At 37.7% G+C, this 21,273-nt stretch overlaps 1 protein-coding gene across 3 annotated transcripts in view; it reads left to right on the top strand.

Moving 5' to 3' along the window:
* The first annotated feature begins 2,261 nt into the window (after nucleotides 1-2,261).
* The window catches only part of LOC134814034 (poly [ADP-ribose] polymerase tankyrase-2-like), a 40,857-nt gene continuing 21,845 nt past the window's right edge, over nucleotides 2,262-21,273 (top strand). For 2 of the 3 annotated variants that reach the window (XM_063822010.1, XM_063822012.1), the window contains exons 1-7: nucleotides 2,262-2,383; nucleotides 3,358-3,451; nucleotides 3,662-3,754; nucleotides 5,068-5,190; nucleotides 5,377-5,490; nucleotides 6,006-6,041; nucleotides 21,127-21,273. In XM_063822010.1, the coding sequence (XP_063678080.1) occupies nucleotides 2,327-2,383; nucleotides 3,358-3,451; nucleotides 3,662-3,754; nucleotides 5,068-5,190; nucleotides 5,377-5,490; nucleotides 6,006-6,041; nucleotides 21,127-21,273 (664 nt within the window). In that variant the 5' untranslated portion in view covers nucleotides 2,262-2,326. The remainder of the gene's footprint in view (nucleotides 2,384-3,357; nucleotides 3,452-3,661; nucleotides 3,755-5,067; nucleotides 5,191-5,376; nucleotides 5,491-6,005; nucleotides 6,042-21,126) is intronic. The other variant, XM_063822011.1, reaches the window with a different exon arrangement.

Genomic DNA, 21,273 nt, shown 5'->3' with positions numbered 1-21,273 from the left:
TTTGACCAGTTATTTAGTCATAACTTTTTATAGGAACCTGCGCTAGGTTTCGCTTTTCTTGCGACATCCGATTTGGCGTTTTTCCTATCGGATGGTATCTAATTTGGCCACAGCGCAAATATCGCACGATAATCTTATTCCTATGAACAGCTTGAGCCGGGTTTAATTTTTAAAACTGAGTTTATAAATAGAACAGTTCTTGACGTCCGGATAAAATTTGTTTTAATATGGAATAACTTGCTCCGGAAGAAAATAATTTTGGATATTTTTAATTTTAGTTAAACCTTTACTACATCTGTTGCTTAAAACAAAACTAAAATATAACCGGATTTGCTAATTTTAAACATCCCCGATCCATTATATTAAATGTTTTATTTGATATTTCATTTTTGAGAATGTGAGCTTTTTGTCATACGTTGTCCGCACGAGTGCGCGGCGCGGCTCCCCGTGTATCGTTGAAACTCTACAGTTAGTGAAACGACAAAGGGGGTCACAGCGTGATACAAAGCTTTTTCATAACACAAAATTTGTTATATACTTTTTTTAGAATTAATTAATTCATCAGTGATATGAGTAGTACATAAGTATTTTTATTTGAGTTCCGTTTTAGTACTGCATATTTAATATTGCATTGATTGTCAATCCTTTAAGGCCCAGTACACAGTAGTGCATCGCGCTACAAACGACGCGCGGCTTGTGAAATAGGAAATGAAAAGAAGAAGGAAAAGAAAACGAAAAAGGAAACTACTCGCATGGAAATTAGAAAGTGGCGTGTCAGGTAACGTTAATATTTTTAACATTTTAAAAATTATTCTGAGATAAGTAGAGTTGTGGTACTAACCGCACGCAATGCGATCGATTACACTGAAACTTTACTGCCGGCCGGAAGACACATCGGGTCATGTTGTCCAGATCCGAGGCTCAACAATAGATCATGAGTCCTGATTTGCCCAATACTAATAGGGTGCTTGTAGTTGTTGTGCATTGGAATTGTAGTCGGTAGTGTCCTGACTATTTTTTGTCATGGGATATCCGGCCCTTTATTAGTTTTGTGTGGTATTGTGGTAGTTGTTTATTAAATTGTTTTGTTTCTCCTTGTTAATGGGATTATCCATTCCTTGTGTGGTGGTTCCAATATAGGTTGCTGTTTAATTTGGCATAGCTCCCACAGGGATTGGGTTAACGAGGTGTCGTACATCACCTCCAGATCAGGTAAAGGGGTAGCTGCTCCGGCCATATCACAATTGATTATGACGTAGCAGATTATCTCGTGCACTATGCAATAACTGATTGTGTAAAATCACTTTCATTTTATATTCTTCTATCAGTTACACCACAAGAACTGCTTTCTTCTCTCTTTGTTTTACTCTCTTTGTTTTTACTAAAGAGCTAATCAAATAATTGCCTTCTGGGACCAGGGGATCATTCTCAGGAACTGAGAATTGTGAAATTTAATTAATACCCATGATGGAACTACTGAACAATAAGGTTAGACTCAGATCCCACCCTTGATGACCCTCCCTTATTGCACTATGCAATAACTGATTGTGTAAAATCACTTTCATTTTATATTCTTCTATCAGTTACACCACAGGAACTGCTTTCTTCTCTCTTTGTTTTACTCTCTTTGTTTTTACTAAAGAGCTAATCAAATAATTGCCTTCTGGGACCAGGGGATCATTCTCAGGAACTGAGAATTGTGAAATTTAATTAATACCCATGATGGAACTACTGAACAATAAGGTTAGACTCAGATCCCACCCTTGATGACCCTTCTTTAACTGCAGTAGAAGGGACCGAGAGGTTTTAGCCTCTACTTGTCACATTTATTATAAGTATGTTGTATTTGAACATGAAGGAAAACACACAATGTGAGGCTTGAACCCTTCGTAAAACTACATCAGGAAAGCTTTTTTATATATTAGTATTGAAAGTATTAGGGGGCCGGGGGGTTTCATCAAAATTCTCTCGAAATCTTTATAGTTGTTTCTGATAGAGGGGAGTTATATCTATCAGCTGCTTATGGTCCCATGGAAAAATATTGTTCCTAGCCGAAATTATCGCCGGTCAAAGGTCAGCGCTTATGTGTAATTGTATTGGACGAGCGATTTTCAATCGCGCATTCTGAAAATCGAGTCTAAAAATCTATCTTCTCCTACATTTTTTGAGCATTCACCCTCAAACTTTCAGGGTATGTTAGAAGAGAACTCTAGAGCCAGAATTTTGAGATAGGCCTTTAAAGATTTTTAATTCGATTTTGAAAATCTTGGACCTTGATTTTTAAAGGTCTAGTATAATCTCAAATTATTTTTAATTCTCTTAGTAGATGGAAGATGAAGACACCCCTTTACATGGAGCAGTAAGATTCGGTGCCATTGATGAGGTTTTTAAAACTGTTATATTATGACACATCAAAACGAAAAGTAACAATTTTCCATATTTAATAGGAATAATTTCTTTGTCACTAAAACCATATCTACCTTACTCGGGATTATTACGACGGGTTTATTAACGACCGGTTAAAATATGGTTCGGGAAAAATATGGCGAAATTGCTCAAAACCCACCACATTTTCCCGGTCGCCATTTTACCGGTGTCCAACCTTTCAATTTTAGATTCAAAAATTTTGTCTCAGATGTAAATTTTCTTATAAGAGATAAGCAAGTTTAGAAATTTTCGCATTGCTAAAACTTGTGAAACAAGTCGAATTATCAATAATTGTTGAAAGTAGACAGAAATAATGACTCGTGGTTAATCAAACTAGATGGAAAATAATTTTTAACATTTGAAGCGTAACAACCAGATCGATATTAAGATAAAGGGAGAGCTGTTTAGTCTTCCAATAAGTTGTAATCATCTTCGTTATCTTCATCTGGATCATCCCTTTCATCAGTTTTAATTAATTCAAGTTTTAATTTAACTGTTACTTTTACTTTGAGTCCTATTTCATTATGTAGAGATAGTCAATACCTAAGAAATTAAAAATTGGCCTATTTAAATTAAATTTGACAATAAGGATATATGACAAGAATTGGGCAAAAAGGTGAATTTTTTGCAATTTTAGCCAAATGAAGTCGAAAAACCTACAACAAGTGTCCCAATAGTCTTCTTTAGTGAATAGAAGACAACGATTAAAATATGAGCACCCATACCCCTTGGGAACCCTAAAAGCTGAGTAGGCGGGTTTATTAACGACCGGTGAAAATGTGGTTCGGGAAAAATATGGCGAAATTACCCTAAACCCACCACTTTATCCCGGTCATAATAATCCCGAGTAAGGTAATACAAATAGAAACGTGCTCAAATGTTTTTAAACGTTTGCAATGTGTTTTATCGACAAATTTCATTGAATTGCAGGTAAAACAGTGCCTGGAACTTGGAGATGACCCCAACACAAATGGGTTTTACCGTTGGTCCTCCTTGCACGAAGCAGTGAACATTGATGAACCAGGTTAGAAAACATCCTCATGTTATAAAATTACAAACTGATGTGGAGGCGGCTAGATCAAAGCTAGTACAGGATAAAGTGAAATAGTTATCAACAAATTGATAGATTAGGTAACTAGATGAAAATGAAAATTGTCCTGGTACTGTTACCCATTTCAAGCTTAATATTTGCCACATTATTATATAATATACACAGAATGTCACCTATCTTCAGAGATCTTGAAGATGCTGTTGCAAAATGGTGGAGACCCTAACATTCCAGATAACTGTAACGGAAGTACGCCTGTTCATATGGCTGCTAAACTGGGTACAGCTTTATATTTACTTATATTTACTTATATTTACCTATATTTACTTATATTTACTTATTATTACTTATATTTACTTATTATTACTTATATTTACTTAAATTTACTTATATTTACTTATATTTACTTTTATTTACTTATATTTACTTTTATTTACTTATATTTACTTATATTTACTTATATTTAACTACTATCAAGTTCTGTTAGTAATAGTAGTTCCCAGTATGATATACAGGGTGTTTCAAAAATAATGTCCTGATTTAAAAAAACAATACATTTTTTTATAAAGGAGCAAAATGCCCATTATTGGTTGCCATTAGTTCATAAAGCTTACAAATTTAATTTGTTAAGCTCATTTGTTCCAGCGATTCAACTTTGTTAATTTTTTTGGCTCTGTTCTAAAAATTCGAATTTTGAGAAAAATGGGGCTCACAAAAGAAACAAAACTCGATATTGTGAAGACTTATTGGATTTGTGGAGCCAGTGTGACAAGTGCTAGGCGTCTGCTACAGAAGAAGGACAAGTCTAAATTCAGCAAACTTGATGATAGGACAATACGACGTCTTGTAAAGAAGCTAGAAACTGATTGTAACCTGATAAAGAACACACGTACGGGTAGGCCGAAATCTGCTCTTTCTGAGAAGAATATCAAAAGGGTGCAAAGAAAATTAGAGACAGTCCAAGGAGGTCAACCGGAACACTTGGTAGGGAGCCTAAGTTATCGAAAACTTCAGTTTGGAGAATTTTGAGGAAAGAGCTGAAGAAGTTTGCCTACAAAATTCAAATCCAACAGGCACAAACTCCAAAAAATAAAGAACAAAGGACTGAATTTGGCAACGTGATGGCTGATCGCATCGAATGTGACTCAGAATTCTTGAAACAGATAATTTTTTCAGATGAGGCTCATTTTCATCTTAGCGGTCATGCCAATTGCCAATCGCCAAAATTAAAGGTTTTGGGCAGATGAGAACCCCCAATGCAACAGTTGAGTCGCCTATCACAATATCGAGTTTTGTTTCTTTTGTGCGCCCCATTTTTCTCAAAATTCGACTTTTTGGAACAGAGCCAAAAAAATTAACTAAGTTGAATCGCTGGAACAAATGAGCTTAACAAATTAAATTTGTAAGCTTTATGAACTAATGGCAACCGATAATAGGCATTTTGCTCCTTTATAAAAAAAATTATTGTTTTTTAAAATCAGGACATTATTTTTGAAACACCCTGTAGGACTTGATCTTCAGATTGTACGAATTTAAAAAAGACTTAAATCGTACATATTTTCACCACTCTATTTACGTGAACTGTATTTCAGGATATGCAGAATGTCTGTCTCTGATGGTGGAGCACGGAGGTGACGTGAACCATCAAAACAGGGATGGAAAAACACCACAAGACATTGCTTCTGGTCCTTGTATTCCACTAATGGTCACACTAGGTTGGGTATTTGTCCAAATATAAATAATAATTTGAATCAAAACGTTATGATTGAGATTAGAAGTACGAAGATCTGCTATTGTTGACAAAAAAGTTGAAACTTGATATAATACATTAATTCCCAAAGCAATAAGTAACAATAAACTGCTTCCATATAACCTGGTTATAATAATACCCGACCTCCCAGAGCAAGAAAGGGTAACCAGCAGCAGTAGTATCTCGTCCCGCTACAAGGTCTTAGAGCAAGGAGAGAGGAGAAGACACGACCAGCTCCTCTCCTTAACTAGACCCGTCACTAAAGGTAACATTAACCAGCTCCCTTCCTTAACTAGACCCGTCACTAAAGGTAGCATTAACCAGCTCCTCTCCTTAACTAGACCCGTCACTAAAGGTAACATTAACCAGCTCCTCTCCTTAACTAGACCCGTCACTAAAGGTAACATTAACCAGCTCCTCTCCTTAACTAGACCCGTCACTAAAGGTAACATTAACCAGCTCCTCTCCTTAACTAGACCCGTCACTAAAGGTAACATTAACCAGCTCCTCTCCTTAACTAGACCCGTCACTAAAGGTAACATTAACCAGCTCCTCTCCTTAACTAGACCCGTCACTAAAGGTAACATTAACCAGCTCCTCTCCTTAACTAGACCCGTCACTAAAGGTAACATTAACCAGCTCCTCTCCTTAACTAGACCCGTCACTAAAGGTAACATTAACCAGCTCCTCTCCTTAACTAGACCCGTCACTAAAGGTAGCATGTATACCGTCTATAATGTATAATGAACACTAGCTATATTAACAATATCAACATTTCAGCCTCTAGTTCGACAGACATATCAGACAAGCCTCAATGTAAGTTTTCTTTGTTGGTAATTTTTCAGCAATTGGCAAGCAGCCAAGCACTTTCCGTGATACCAAAATAAGTGTCATACATTAGTATGTCGGCAACAAACTGCGACAGAACTGCGACAGAGCTGCGACAGAACTGCGACAGAACTGCGACAGAACTGCGACAGAACTGCGACAGATCTGCGACAGAACTGCGACAGAACTGCGACGTGTATACTAATTACAAAACTACAAATCTATACCATTTATTGAGGACGTTACAAAATTAATGTAGTAAGAATGTCGTCCGAGGAGTCCTAATCCTCCTCTCGTCCTGAGATAGCGTTTCTCTTGTCTTATATAACAATTAGCCTGTACATTTAAAGCTAAAACCATCTATTTGAAGAAATCGCCAAAAAAAGTTACGACAATTTACGACCATATGCCTTAAAATTTCCTTGAAAACGAACATTTTGGCCAACATACTCCCCTAAAATTGGTACAGATTTTAGTTCCACTGAAGTTTTCATAATAATGTGAGGTCAATTTTGTTTTGTGGGACAGTGACTACCCAGTGACTACCCAGTGACTACCCAGTGACTACCCAGTGACTACATAGTGACTACCCAGTGACTACATGGTGACCTCATAGTGACTACCCAGTGACTACACAGTGACTGCCCAGTGACTAGTGACTACCCAGTGACTACATAGTGACTACATAGTGACTACATAGTGACTACATAGTGACTACGTAGTGACTACATAGTGACTACATAGTGACTACAAAGTGACTACACAGTGGCTGCACATTGACTACACAGTGACTACCCAGTGACTACACAGTGACTACCCAGTGACTTCACAGTGACTCCCAGTGACTACAAAGTGGCTGCACATTGACTGCACATTGACTACACAGTGACTACCCAGTGACTACAAAGTGACTACACAGTGGCTACACATTGACTACACATTGACTACCCAGTGACTAGAGTACTGTCCTCCACTTCTACAAATAATATTGATTTAAACAAACAACTTCTTTAAAATATAACTCTAAATTGTTAGGATCCGTGAAGAATTAGAACTATTTACATTATATCACGGTCTCTATCAGGTTGCCAAGGTAACCAAACATTAGAACGAGGGTAATGGTTTCAAATTACACTGGGTAGGTTGGGTTGAGATACATTACCCTGTGTATTTCAGGTATCTACATTATAATACACCATACATTATAATCTCGTATTGTTGAGTGAAATTATATGGAATTATGTGACGTGGTTGTGTTATAACACACTTAGCTGAGGTCTTCTGATATTTCAGGAATGTATAAAATGATCTTGTAACTATAAAGATTCATTTTATTTCAAATATATTACCGTCGCTGACTGTCATAGATCAGCTTCCTCCTGTCAAGTTACAAGAGTAAAGAAGTAAAATAAGATTAACGATCAAAATTATCATCATTTTTAATAATACTACCTACATATTACTTATTAATAATATGTAATGATCAAAATATCTAATTAAATGTGGCACAGGACAAACGACCAAAGAGAGATATAAATTCACAAATCGATAAAAATGGGATTTTATTCATGTCGTTATTGGTGGTGGTTTGTAAGAGATATAATTGAAAATGCATTTTAACTTCAAAGATGAAAAAATAATCACAAACAACTAACTATAAAACAAGATCACATAAAATGTCCTAATCATAATCAGAATTCTGAACAAATGACCTAAGCTAACTCAAATTTTAAAGATAAGGTTTATTAACTGGAATGTTGATTACGATAGAAAAGTTTTTATAATTAAGCATAATGAGATACTTTAAAAACGATAAGACAATAGCGATGATATTTCAGGAGCAAAACTCAATAACGTGTTATTAGCACACTATGTAAAGGGAGCTCACATATATTTTTTGGGGAAAATTGAAACATGAAAAATAAATTATCGATGTTTTTCGCTTACATAGTCATGCATGGATAATACTCAATAATATGATGGTATATTCTCTATCAGAAATAATATTTGGTCTATAAAAGTAGAAATTTAAAATATTTTTCCAAATTCAAAATATTTTTCCACACACGTCACGCACACATGTTTTTTTTAAATTTTCTAATTTTTAATAGGATTTAAGATAAGAAAAATGTGTACTCTTGGTGGGATTAATTCGAAAGACACCACCTTAACACTTATCAGTTAATCAACGTTACATAATAAAAGCTTGAACAGATTGTTCACGAAACATTGGTACGGTTTTAAACATCTGTAGCATAGTTTATGTAGGAGTAATAAGCTAAATTTTGCGCTTATTTATTTTGCAATTAAGTTACGATTTTTGCAAACATTCCAGATATCAAAATTTGACATTGTCATTGTTCTTGAAATTTCTTCTGTGTCATCGTATCACAATTAAACTGGTGTTTGTTGACTACCTTCATTCACATTTCCAGTGTTCAGTCCTGCAGTTCTCGCCCTTCCTCGGTCCGGTTCGGTTGTTGCACTTCCTCCTGAAAAAAAAACTGTAAAAAAACCTCATTAATGTAAAATATCCGTACCTAGATTTAATTTTAATCCTGCTGTCAAGACAACAGGGTTAATAAATAAATATTATAATATCAATAAATCAATATTTAATTACCATGACTTGTTTCCGAATTGGTTATGTACTGATAAGACAGCTGCATCTTCGACCGGACAAATGCTCTGAAGCTAGACACGGTCAGACTATAGATGTAGAAGTTGCTCATGGTGTTTAAAGATGTGACCGAGACTGCAAATCTATAAAACGTGGTGTGGAATGAACTTTTGCTCTTGTCTTCTACACTAATAAAAAATCCCCCAATATGGTAAGCAAATAAGGGTAGGAGGGACAAGCAAAATACTGTGGCTGTAAGGACAGTAGTCACGATCCCCTGCCACTTCAAACTTTTTCTGCTCTGCGAAACGATTTTTCTGGCTTCAATCAGCAAACAAAAGGTGGTTAATACAACCAGGCATGTCGAAATAAATACAATTAGCACTATCACAAAAGGCGTCAGATAGCGCCAAATCTCTGATGAGAAACCATATGTGCACGAATAGGCTCTATACGAAAAGGAAACATCATCTTTATCTACGAGAAGGAGTACTATAGGTATGATGAAACCTAGCAACCAACATGCCACGCAGATCAAGTGTGCTTTCTTCGAAGTGGTTGCTCGAAATTTGAAGGGATATTTCAATTGGAGCAGCTTGCTGGTTGTCATAATACAGATAAGAAGTGAACTCGTTCCGCCTAAAAAGAACACTGAATAGGAGTTCAAGTAGCAGAAGAAGCTTCCTAACACCCACTTATCAGAGATGATAGAGACCATTCTTTGGAGATGGTTGGAAGCAGATACCATCAGGTCACAGAATGCTATGTGCTGAATGACGACAATGATGACCCGGTGAAGCTTAAAGGCTTTGTACTTTATCGATGCTATGAGAATCGTTGTGTCTCCTATAAAAGATGAGACAATGACGAATAGATAGTATCCGGCCCAAGTGTATCGTATGGCATCACTTTTAACCCCATAAGCAGTTTCGTTACCGTACTCATCATGATATAGGGTTGTTGTCATGACAAATTGATTGAGAAAATTGACAATTATTGAATGAGCAACAAAAGGAAAATGAGCTATAAATTATGTGTGTCAAATATTAATATTCCTATTTATTTCCTCATAATGATATGATAGATTATTTCATATAATATCTTGAGGGGGGCGTGAGGCAATTTTGCTACTCAATCTACAGATTAAGAGGAGCGAGGTTTAACTCGAGAGATCACTGGATACTAGGACCAAGCCTGCTAAATCATTCTACACTCGTTTCCATAAACGAGGCGGAGTTCATCAAACCACTGTAATCTGTACTGTAGAGATATTAAACGCATACTGTTAGTTGAGAGTTACATAGTATTCCATTGTCCATACTGTGACAGGATATATGTAGCCAGACCAGGGTACCTCTACTTTACATTCGACACCGTCTGCGACAACGATCCTAATTTCTATCAAAGCTGTGGTATCAATATTTGAAGTCGAGCTTCAAATATGGTATTATAATATCTCTAATAATGTTCTGGGTCACGTATCACAATTAAACTGGTGTTTGTTGACTACCTTCATTCACATTTCCAGTGTTCGCTTCTGTGCTTGCTGTGCCACTCGCCCTTCCTCCTGAAAAAAGAAACTGTACAAAAACCTCACTAATGTAAAATATCCGTATCTAGATTTAATTATAATCCTGCTGTCAAGACAACAGGGTTAATAGATTTTTTTTTATTAAATACTTTTCAAACTTTACAGAGTACAGCAATTACAACGTATGAAATAAACTCGAATAAATTATTGCCCCGTCTGTAAAATCTGACGGGAGACCAAACACGGTACTGCACAGTAAAACGTGCCCGCAATTATATGGCCCCGATATGATTTTTAAAAGTGTGAAACAAAATTGTGATAAAATGAATGTGTGGTGAAGAATGTGAAACAGTTCAAATTTCTTCAGACGAGGCTGATACACTGTTCTTCTCAGAGCTGACAATCTTATTGTTCCTTATGAAATGAACTCTGTTAGGCTCTGCTTTCCTCTTCTCTTTCAATTCCTCCCAGAGCTTCTTGTAAGCTCTCCTTTCTTCCACTGATCTGTCTGGGCATATGTAGATACTTTTATAGCCCTCTTTTGTGCGTAGTAGTTTCGCTTTTCGCAGCACCTGAGTAACCATATCAGAGCTATTTAGAGATAGTTTAGTAGGTCGTATTAATGTGCCGGCTCTCTTCAAACCAACTCTACAACAGTCACGAAATGAAGGTTTCTCGTTTATCTCACCAAGAACTTCAGCAACTTTGTTTTCTAACTTCTCGCCGTCGGATTCACTTATTCCGTAGATTACGACGTTTCTACTTCTTTCATCCTTTTCAGCTATTGTCTTAACCCATTAGGGACGATAGGGTCGTTTACGACCCACCTTTTCTAGAGGCTATAGAGGACAAACCATAATACTAAACGCAACGAATCTTTCGCACATATGCTCAAAATTTATTGGGCTACATTATTGACTTTCCAGTCGAGACCCAATTAATTACTAACAACTAAATAATTAGGCTAATTAGTCGTCATAATTGGAAAATATTTCACTTTACTTCTTGCCTTGATTGGGACATTAAAACTTTATGTAGGCTTATTTTGTTGAGGACAAAATAGTTGCGGGCAACGATTTCCTTGAGACATATGAAAAGCCCGTGATAATCAGATGTTCACAAACAGAGCTAGACGCTGTTTACTAACTGCGGTCGCATACGACCCACTCGTCCGGGTCGCAAACGACCCATCACGGTTTTTCGGCTTTAACTTCTGAAACAAAGACGTTAGGATAAAATAAAAACTGTAGCATAAGTTAAAAACATATGGTCAATACTGTGTAACTCTAACTTTTTAAAAATAAAGAATTTGGGTCATTAACGACCCACTCGGCTCACTTGCTTATTACTACATATGTCCATGTAACTTCTTGAATTCAGCCTAAAGCATGACATCATAAGTTCAAAATCGCCTCTCAGCAAGTGATAATCATCATTAACTGCGAAAAATCGGTTAAATGGGTCATTAGCGACCCACTAGGACCACAAAATTGATTAATTAAATATAATGTTGTCAAACTTTTACAAATATTAGTATAAAAACATGATATATCTTGGTCATTACTCCTGTACGTTGATTTAACTTTTAAAATCGATCAACTGGGTCAATAACGACCCACTCGGAAGTTGAACCACCTCATCAATTATTATCAGTATCATGCTGTTCCACCATCAAGAAAGACACTCGTAGGTCTTAATTCCACGCAAACCACGGGTGGCTGACTACTAGCCCTTCTGAGATCCAGGGCCAACTGAAGGGCCGTCATCACTCATCAAAGAGCTGCGAGAATAACACTACTGCATAATATGCCTGGAGTTGCGTCCTGACTATAATACTATGGTGCGTGGAAATCTGTACCGAAAGGACCGTGGCCGTGCCGCAAAAGAAAAGGAATCGGTCCTCGTTCCTAACTTGCTAGGTAATAGCCATGCTGTTGTTGTTGCTTATTAGATTCTGTTACCTTTTTCGTCAATTTCGAATCTTGGTAAACGACCTGCTACAACCCACCGCTTGAGACCCAGGGTCCCACGGTGATCAGATCATGTCACTCAAGAAAAATCCCCTGAACGAAGTATACGAGATATCATGTAACCTTGGGTAAATACTGAAAGACGAGTGGTCAAATTGCATATTCTAATCCAACATGCCAATATGTTTTTTTCATTCCTAGAAAGTACGAGAATAACTAAACAACTGCTGCATTCAGATGGCTACATCTACAGCTCTGTGAAGAAGGACAAGGAAAAAGCCCCCCCCCCCCCCCCCCCCATTTGGCTGGCGGTGCTGCAACCTGCAATCTCTCAGACAACTACCTCGTTTTGGGTAACAAACCCCGCAACAACGAGGCAGCTTTCAAAACGAAAACAAGTATTACGTAATCGGCCGAGAGGGAGGGGAGTTTCCAAATGATTAAGCTTGTGTCATTTTGACATAATAGCTATGTGGTGGGGGGGGGGCGTAAAAATTGTCCAATAAGTGATTACGTAATATATGAACGGCCCCTAAGAAGTAAAGAAAGGGAGCTGCGAAGAGAGTAGATGCAGCCATCTGAAATCTGAATCCAGCAGTTGTATAGTTCTTCTTGGACGTTCTAGGAATCGGGAAAAGATAGGCATGTTGTTTGCTGTCTCACGACATTATACGGTCGTGTACTAACAGCTGATAAACTCACCTACCTATCAATCCAATTCTGCCCATTATTCGTCAGTCATTGGGTGACGTGATCTGCAGATTACCGTGAGACTCCAGATCTCAGAAGGGCTAGTAGTCAGCCACCCGTGGTTTGCGTGGAATTAAGACCTACGAGTGTCTTTCTTGATGGTGGAACAGCATGATACTGATAATAATTGATGAGGTGGTTCAACTTCCGAGTGGGTCGTTATTGACCCAGTTGATCGATTTTAAAAGTTAAATCAACGTACAGGAGTAATGACCAAGATATATCATGTTTTTATACTAATATTTGTAAAAGTTTGACAACATTATATTTAATTAATCAATTTTGTGGTCTTAGTGGGTCGCTAATGACCCATTTAACCGATTTTTCGCAGTTTATGATGATTATCACTTGCTGAGAGGCGATTTGAACTTATGATGTCATGCTTTAGGCTGAATTCAAGAAGTTACATGGACATATGTAGTAATAAGCAAGTGAGCCGAGTGGGTCGTTAATGACCCAAATTCTTTATTTTAAAAAGTTAGAGTCACACAGTATTGACCATATGTTTTCAACTTATGCTTTTTATTTTATTTTATCCTAACGTCTTTGTTTCAGAAGTTAAAGCCGAAAAACCGTGATGGGTCGTTTGCGACCCGGACGAGTGGGTCGTATGCGACCATAGCTGTATCTTTTAAAGTAAACGAGATACAGATTAGCTTTTTTGGATATCTCATTTTTGCTGTAAAGTGACCTAGTGTGTTAAACGGCATCAAAATCGGCAAACTTTAAAACTCGTCGTCCCTAATGGGTTAACTGCAGTACAGATCTTCTTTGGCGTAAGAGCAGCTGCACAAGTCTTCTTCAGGGCAGAAGAATATGATTTCATCTCTGTCTGCACAGTTGTTTGGACAGACTTGAGTTCTTCGTCCTTCTTTTCAATGAGCTGCTTCTGCAAATCAATGACAGTTTTCTGCTCCGCGATTAATGAATTGTTCTGTTTATCTACTCTCTCCGCAGCCATTTGCAAATGAGGAGCTGCATAACGATTCAAAATGAAGCAAACAGTTTGTAGCCAATCACACAGTTTTTCTTTCGAAACTGATCGCTTGTTCAGGTTTTTCAATACTAGATCTCCGTATTCCTTAACATCCAGTTCATGGCACATTTCATTAAAAACACTGTTTGTAGCTCTCGCTACCTGATCTGCATGTCTGGCACTAAACAGATCATCATTATCGGGGTCATCGACCAAATGCTTCGTATGTTCATGGTATGAGTACTGCATCGTGTATATTCCAATTTACATTTCTTGTATACAGGCTACACAACGATCACACTAAAAGACAAGCACTTCTTATCGCAAGTTACAACAGCTGATAACAGAGCTCGCTATTTGCAACCAAATGTAAAACGACTACACACACATATTATAGTATCAATAAATCAATATTTAATTACCATGACTTGTTTCTGAATTGGTTATGTACTGATAAAACAGGTGCATCTTCGACCGGATAAATGCTCTGAAGCTAGAGACGGTCAGACTATAGATGTAGAAGTTGCTGATAGTGTTTAAAGTTGTGACCGAGAATGCAAATCTATAAAACGTGGTGTGGAATGAACTCTTGCTCTTGTCTTCTACACTAACGATAAAGTCCCCAATATGGTAAGCAATGTAGGGTAGGAGGGACAAGCAGAATACTGTGGCTGTAAGGATAGTTGTCACGATCCCCTGCCACTTCAAACTTTTTCTGCACTGCGAAACGATTTTTCTGGCTTCAATCAGCAAACAAAAGGTGGTTGATACAACCAGGCATGTTGAAATAAATAAAACTAGTGCTATCGCAAAAGGCGTCAGATAGTGCCAAATCTCTGATGAGAAACCATATCCGCACGAATAGGCTCTATACGAAAAGGAAACATCATCTTTATCTACGAGAAGGTATACTATAGGTATGATGAAACCTAGCAACCAACATGCCACGCAGATCAAGTGTGCTTTCTTCGAAGTGGTTGCTCGAAATTTGAAGGGATATTTCAATTGGAGCAGCTTGCTGATTGTCATAGTACAGATGAGAAGTGAACTCGTTGCGCCTAAAAAGTACACTGAATAGGAGTTCAAGTAGCAGAAGAAGCTTCCTAACACCCACTTATCAGAGATGATAGAGACCATTCTTTGGAGATGGTTGGAAGCAGATACCATCAGGTCACAGAATGCTATGTGCTGAATGACGACAATAATGACCCGGTGAAGCTTAAAGGCCTTGTACTTTATCGATGCTATGAGAATCGTTGTGTCTCCTATAAAAGATGAGACACTGACGAATAGATAGTATCCGGCCCAAGTGTACCGCATAGCATCACTTTTAATACCATGAGCAGTTTTGTTACCGTACTCATCATGATATAGAGATTTTGTCATGACAAATTGTTTGAGAAAATTGACAACTATTGAATAAGCGACAAAAGGAAAATGAGCTATAAAGTATGTGTGTCAAATATTAATATTCCTATTTATTTCCTCATAATAATATGATAGATTATTTCATATAATATCTTGAAGGGGCGTGAGGAAATTTTGCTACTCAATCTACAGATTAAGAGGAACGAGGTTTATCTCGTTTGTGGGAGACCTCGAGAGATCACTGGATACTAGGACCAAGCCTGCTAAATCATTCTACACTCGTTTCCATAAACGAGGAGGAGTTCATCAAACCACTGTAATCTGTACTGTAGAGATATTAAACGCATACTGTTAGTTGAGAGTTACATAGTATTCCATTGTCCATACTGTGACAGGATATATGTAGCCAGACCAGGGTACCTCTACTCTACATTCGACACCGTCTGCGACAACAATCCTAATTTCTATCAAAGCTGTGGTATCAATTTTTGAAGTCGAGCTTCAAATATGGAATTATAATATCTCTAATAATGTTCTGGGTCACATATCACAATTAAACTGGTGTTTGTTAACTACCTTCATTCACATTTCCAGTGTTCAGTCCTGCAGTTCTCGCCCTTCCTCGGTCCGGTTCGGTTGTTGCACTTCCTCCTGAAAAAAAAACTCTACAAAAACCTCATTAATGTAAAATATCCGTACCTAGATTTAATTATAATCCTGCTGTCAAGACAACAGGGTTAATAAATAAATATTATAGTATCAATAAATCAATGTTTAATTACCATGACTTGATTCTGAGTTGGTTATGTACTGATAAGACAGCTGCAACTTCGACCGGATAAATGCTCTGAAGCTAGACACGGTCAGACTATAGATGTAGAAGTTGCTCATAGTGTTTAAAGAACTGACCGAGAGTGCAAATCTATAAAACGTGGTGTGGAATGAACTCTTGCTCTTGTCTTCTACACTATCGAAAAATCCCCCAATATGGTAAGCAATGTAGGGTAGGAGGGAGAAGCAGAAGACTGTGGCTGTAAGGACAGTTGTTACGATCCCCTGCCACTTCAAACTTTTTCGGCTCTGCGAAGCGATTTTTCTGGCTTCAATCAGCAAAAAAAAGGTAGTTAATACAACCATGCATGTCGAAATAAATACAATTAGCACTATCACAAAAGGCGTCAGATAGTGCCAAATCTCTGATGAGAAACCATATCCGCATCCATAGGCTCTATACGAAAAGGAAACATCATCTTTATCTACGAAAAGGATTGTTATAGGTACGGCGGAACCTAGCAACCAACATGCCACGCAGATCAAGTGTGCTCTCTTCGAAGTGGTTGCTCGAAATTTGAAGGGATATTTCAATTGGAGCAGCTTGCTGGTTGTCATAATAGAGATGAGAAGTGAACTCGTTGCGCCTAAAAAGTACGCTGAATAGGAGTTCAAGTAGCAGAAGAAGTGTCCTAACACCCACTTATCAGAGATGATAGAGACCATTCTTTGGAGATGGTTAAAAGCAGATACCATCAGGTCACAGAATGCTATGTGCTGAATGACGACAATGATGACTCGGTGAAGCTTAAAGGCCTTGTACTTTATCGACGCTATGAGAATCGTTGTGTCTCCTATGAAAGATGAGACAATGACGAATAGATAGTATCCGGCCCAAGTGTATCGTATGGCATCACTTTTAACCCCATAAGAAGTTTTGTTACCGTACTCATCATGATATAGGGTTTTTGTCATGACAAATTGTTTGAGAAAATTGACAACTATTGAATGAGCGACAAAAGGAAAATGAGCTATAAATTATGAGTGTCAAATATTAATATTCCTATTTATTTCCTCATAATGATATGATAGATTATTCCATATAATATCTTGGGGGGGCGAGAGGAAATTTTGCTACTCAATCTACAGATTAAGAGGAACGAGGTTTATCTCGGTTGTGGGAGACCTCGAGAGATCACTGGATACTAGGACCAAGCCTGCTAAATCATTCTACACTCGTTTCCATAAACGAGGCGGAGTTCATCAAACCACTGTAATCTGTACTGTAGAGATATTAAACGCATACTGTTAGTTGAGAGTTACATAGTATTCCATTGTCCATACTGTGACAGGATATATGTAGCCAGACCAGGGTACCTCTACTTTACATTCGACACCGTCTGCTACAACGATCCTAATTTCTATCAAAGCTGTGGTATCAATATTTGAAGTCGAGCTTCAAATATGGTATTATAATATCTCTAATAATGCATCACGTATCACAATTAAACTGGTGTTTGTTGACTACCTTCATTCACATTTCCAGTGTTCGCTTCTGTGCTTGCAGTGCCACTCGCCTTTCCTCCTGAAAAAAGAAACTGTACAAAAACCTCATTAATGTAAAATATCCGTATCTATTTAATTATAATCCTGCTGTTAAGACAAAAGGGTTGATAAATAAACATTTTTTAAATTTTTTTAAAGAGAGGCTGGGCCAAGATAGCCCACGAGAGGATAGCATTGAGATGCTCTGCCTACCTCAGTACCTCTGGGGTGTGGCAACCCTGGGGAAAGTTGCCGGTGAAATCAGAGTGAATGGTGGAGGATGGTGTAAGAAGTGATATGAGTCAAAATGATACGCTTAAATGCCAGCTGGGTTTGGAAAAGTAAAACGAGACGAAACAGCATTTGAGATAATAATTTAAGTCACCCCGGTCTGATCCAGCTCTTCCGGCACAATTAAGCGTTTGGTGCGGTTTGTGAAATTGACAATCGTGGTGATGTGTTGGTTGTCGAATATTTCATTGACAGAGAGGTAGTAGTCCTGGAAATATTGACCTCTAATTTGGGCAATAGCCGGACACTGTCCAAGGAAGTGTGAGACAGTTTCCTCTCCGTCGCTGCACATAGGACAAGCACTGGTGTTTGATTTGCAAATGGTGTGAAGGTGTTTGTTTAAACTGCATTGACCCGTGATGAGGTGAACTGCAGTTCTGTAATCTTGTCTGTTTTTGCTGAGTGTAGTGTTGAGGTTTTTGATGATTTTGGCGTGCTTGTGGCCGAGTGTCAGTTTGGTGTGTCTGGGACCGTCAGTTAACCAAGTTTCCTGATTCAGTCTGTTGACTTTGTTGTCTATTTGACGCTTGATAGCTTGATGTAGGATTGTGGAATTGGACACTTCAAAGTGGATTCACTGATTGTACCAAGCTTGGCCAGCTCATCTGCTTTTTTGTTCCCCCATAATCCGATGTGTGCTGCAATCCATCGTATCTCTAGCGTGTTGTTGGATCCGAGTGCATTAAGAGAGTCGTAACAGTCTCTTGTAGTTCTACTACGCGTTGAAAGCGCAGAGATAGCTTGTATAGATGAGAGACTGTCAGACCATATGATGATATGTGTGTTGGTATAGGTAGAGAGATATTTGCAAGCTTCAATGATGGCGGTGAGCTCTGTTTGGTAAACAGTACAAAAATAAACATACAAAAATAAACATTATAGTATGAATAAATCAATATTCAATTACCATGACTTGTTTCCGAGTTGGTTATGTACTGATAAGACAGCTGCAACTTCGACCGGATAAATGCTCTGAAGCTAGACACGGTCAGACTATAGATGTAGAAGTTGCTGATAGTGTTTAAAGTTGTGACCGACAGTACAAATCTATAAAACGTGGTGTGGAATGAACTCTTGCTCTTGTCCTCTACACTAACGAAAAATCCCCCAATATGGTAAGCAAATGCGGGTAGGAGGGACAAGCAGAATACTGTTGCTGTAAGGACAGTTGTCACGATCCCCTGCCACTTCAAACTTTTTCTGCTCTGTGGAACGATTTTTCTGGCTTCAATCAGCAAACAAAAGGTGGTTAATACAACCATGCATGTCGAAATAAATACAATTAGCACTATCACAAAAGGCGTCAGATAGCGCCAAATCTCTGATGAGAAACCATATGTGCACGAATAGGCTCTATACGAAAAGGAAACATCATCTTTATCTACGAGAAGGAGTACTATAGGTATGATGAAACCTAGCAACCAACATGCCACGCAGATCAAGTGTGCTTTCTTCGAAGTGGTTGCTCGAAATTTGAAGGGATATTTCAATTGGAGCAGCTTGCTGGTTGTCATAATACAGATGAGAAGTGAACTCGTTCCGCCTAAAAAGAACACTGAATAGGAGTTCAAGTAGCAGAAGAAGTTTCCTAACACCCACTCATCAGAGATGATAGAGACCATTCTTTGGAAATGGTTGGAAGCAGATACCATCAGGTCACAGAATGCTATGTGCTGAATGACGACAATGATGACTCGGTGAAGCTTAAAGGCCTTGTACTTTATCGATGCTATGAGAATCGTTGTGTCTCCTATAAGAGATGAGACAATGACGAATAGATAGTATCCGGCCCAAGTGTATCGTATAGCATCACTTTTAATACCATAAGCAGTTTTGTTACCGTACTCATCATGATATAGGGTTGTTGTCATGACAAATTGTTTGAGAAAATTGACAACTATTGAATAAGCGCGAGAAGGAAAATGAGCTATATAAATTTTGTCTATCAAATATTAATATTCCTATTTATTTCCTCATAATGATATTATAGATTATTACATATAATATCTTGAGGGGGGCGTGAGGCAATTTTGCTACTCAATCTACAGATTAAGACAAGCGAGCTTTACTTATATGGGAGACCACAAGAGATCACTGGATACTAGGGCACATTAATTTCTGAGCTGATGTAATAGTGTAGTTTCATTGGAAACTGCGTTTTGAGAATGTTCTACCACAATTGATGGTTGAATTTATAACACATGTACTCAATTTTGTCTTTGCGAAGGGCCATATTATTTCTTTCAGATCACTGAATGAAATTTTCTAGATATGTTTGGAGGAGCTTGACGTCTTTATCTAATCTGAGAGAAATTGCTATACGAGTGTCATCAGCAAAACATTGAATCATAGATTGCATGATGCAATGTTCGATATCATTGATAAAAATTAATACTTACTCGAATCAAAATTCAAAAACTAGCCACCAGTGATACAATTTAATTTTCAATATGAAAATTAATTTTTCTGAAGCGAAAATTAATTTTAGTGACCCAGAATTTCGGAAACGCTATCAAAATTTTCACACGATACGAAATACCAAACTAGCTGAAGCTGTAATAAAAATATTACATTACTTAACTCGATTGCGTGTGATGGTGCTAAATAAATATTTAACAGTGACTAATCAACACCTGTTTGGTGTGGCGATGTTTCTATTTTGTATTCGGATCTGAGAAAGAATTGATACCTTCTAACCCGAAACCTGTACCTTCTTAAACCCCTAAACACATAACTTCTCCCTTACTTGCGATGTTTTTTTACTATTCTACTTTATAACTTGTTAGATAATATATCTTCGTTGCATATTCGGAGATGGTATTGCACTACAAAACATGGTATAACAAAGAATCAAAATGTACGTATTTTTGTTATCCTTCTGTAATTTAAACATGTGATTACTATGACGATATTATCAAGATGCTTTTGCATGTTGTGTCTCAATTTTTATGAAATAAGGACGAATCTTGTTAAAATAGTCGTCAAAATTAATTGAGTTGTCAAATTTAATTGTGCATGTTTCCGACTAAGAGTGTACTTTGTCGTCTCTTCACTCAAACTTTCTGTGACAAGATCGCCAAGTGCGCTCTCAGAAAACAAATGATTACTAATTACTATGCCGATAATATCACGAACATGCTTTTGTATTCATTATATCCCGACTTCTGTAGACGAGAAGAAATCGTGTTGTTACCAACTAGCTCCACCTCTTCTAACATGAAAATTAAAATTATGTGACATATTCATTTCAGTGACGAGACCGCCAAGTACGCTATCAGTACGCTCAATGACAAGTGTACGCAGCACTGAGTCGATCCTCACTACTCGCAGTTCACCTGTACGCGGACCTACTGCTCAGCGCACCACTAGAAAACCCGTGGGGGCTAACACATCATATG

Source organism: Bolinopsis microptera, chromosome 4 (assembly GCF_026151205.1).
Source record: "Bolinopsis microptera isolate Bmic1 chromosome 4, MBARI_Bmic_1.0, whole genome shotgun sequence".
Lineage (NCBI taxonomy): Eukaryota > Metazoa > Ctenophora > Tentaculata > Lobata > Bolinopsidae > Bolinopsis > Bolinopsis microptera.
The sequence above is the reverse complement of the archived record's forward strand: the minus strand, read 5'-3'. Positions and strand labels throughout refer to the sequence as shown.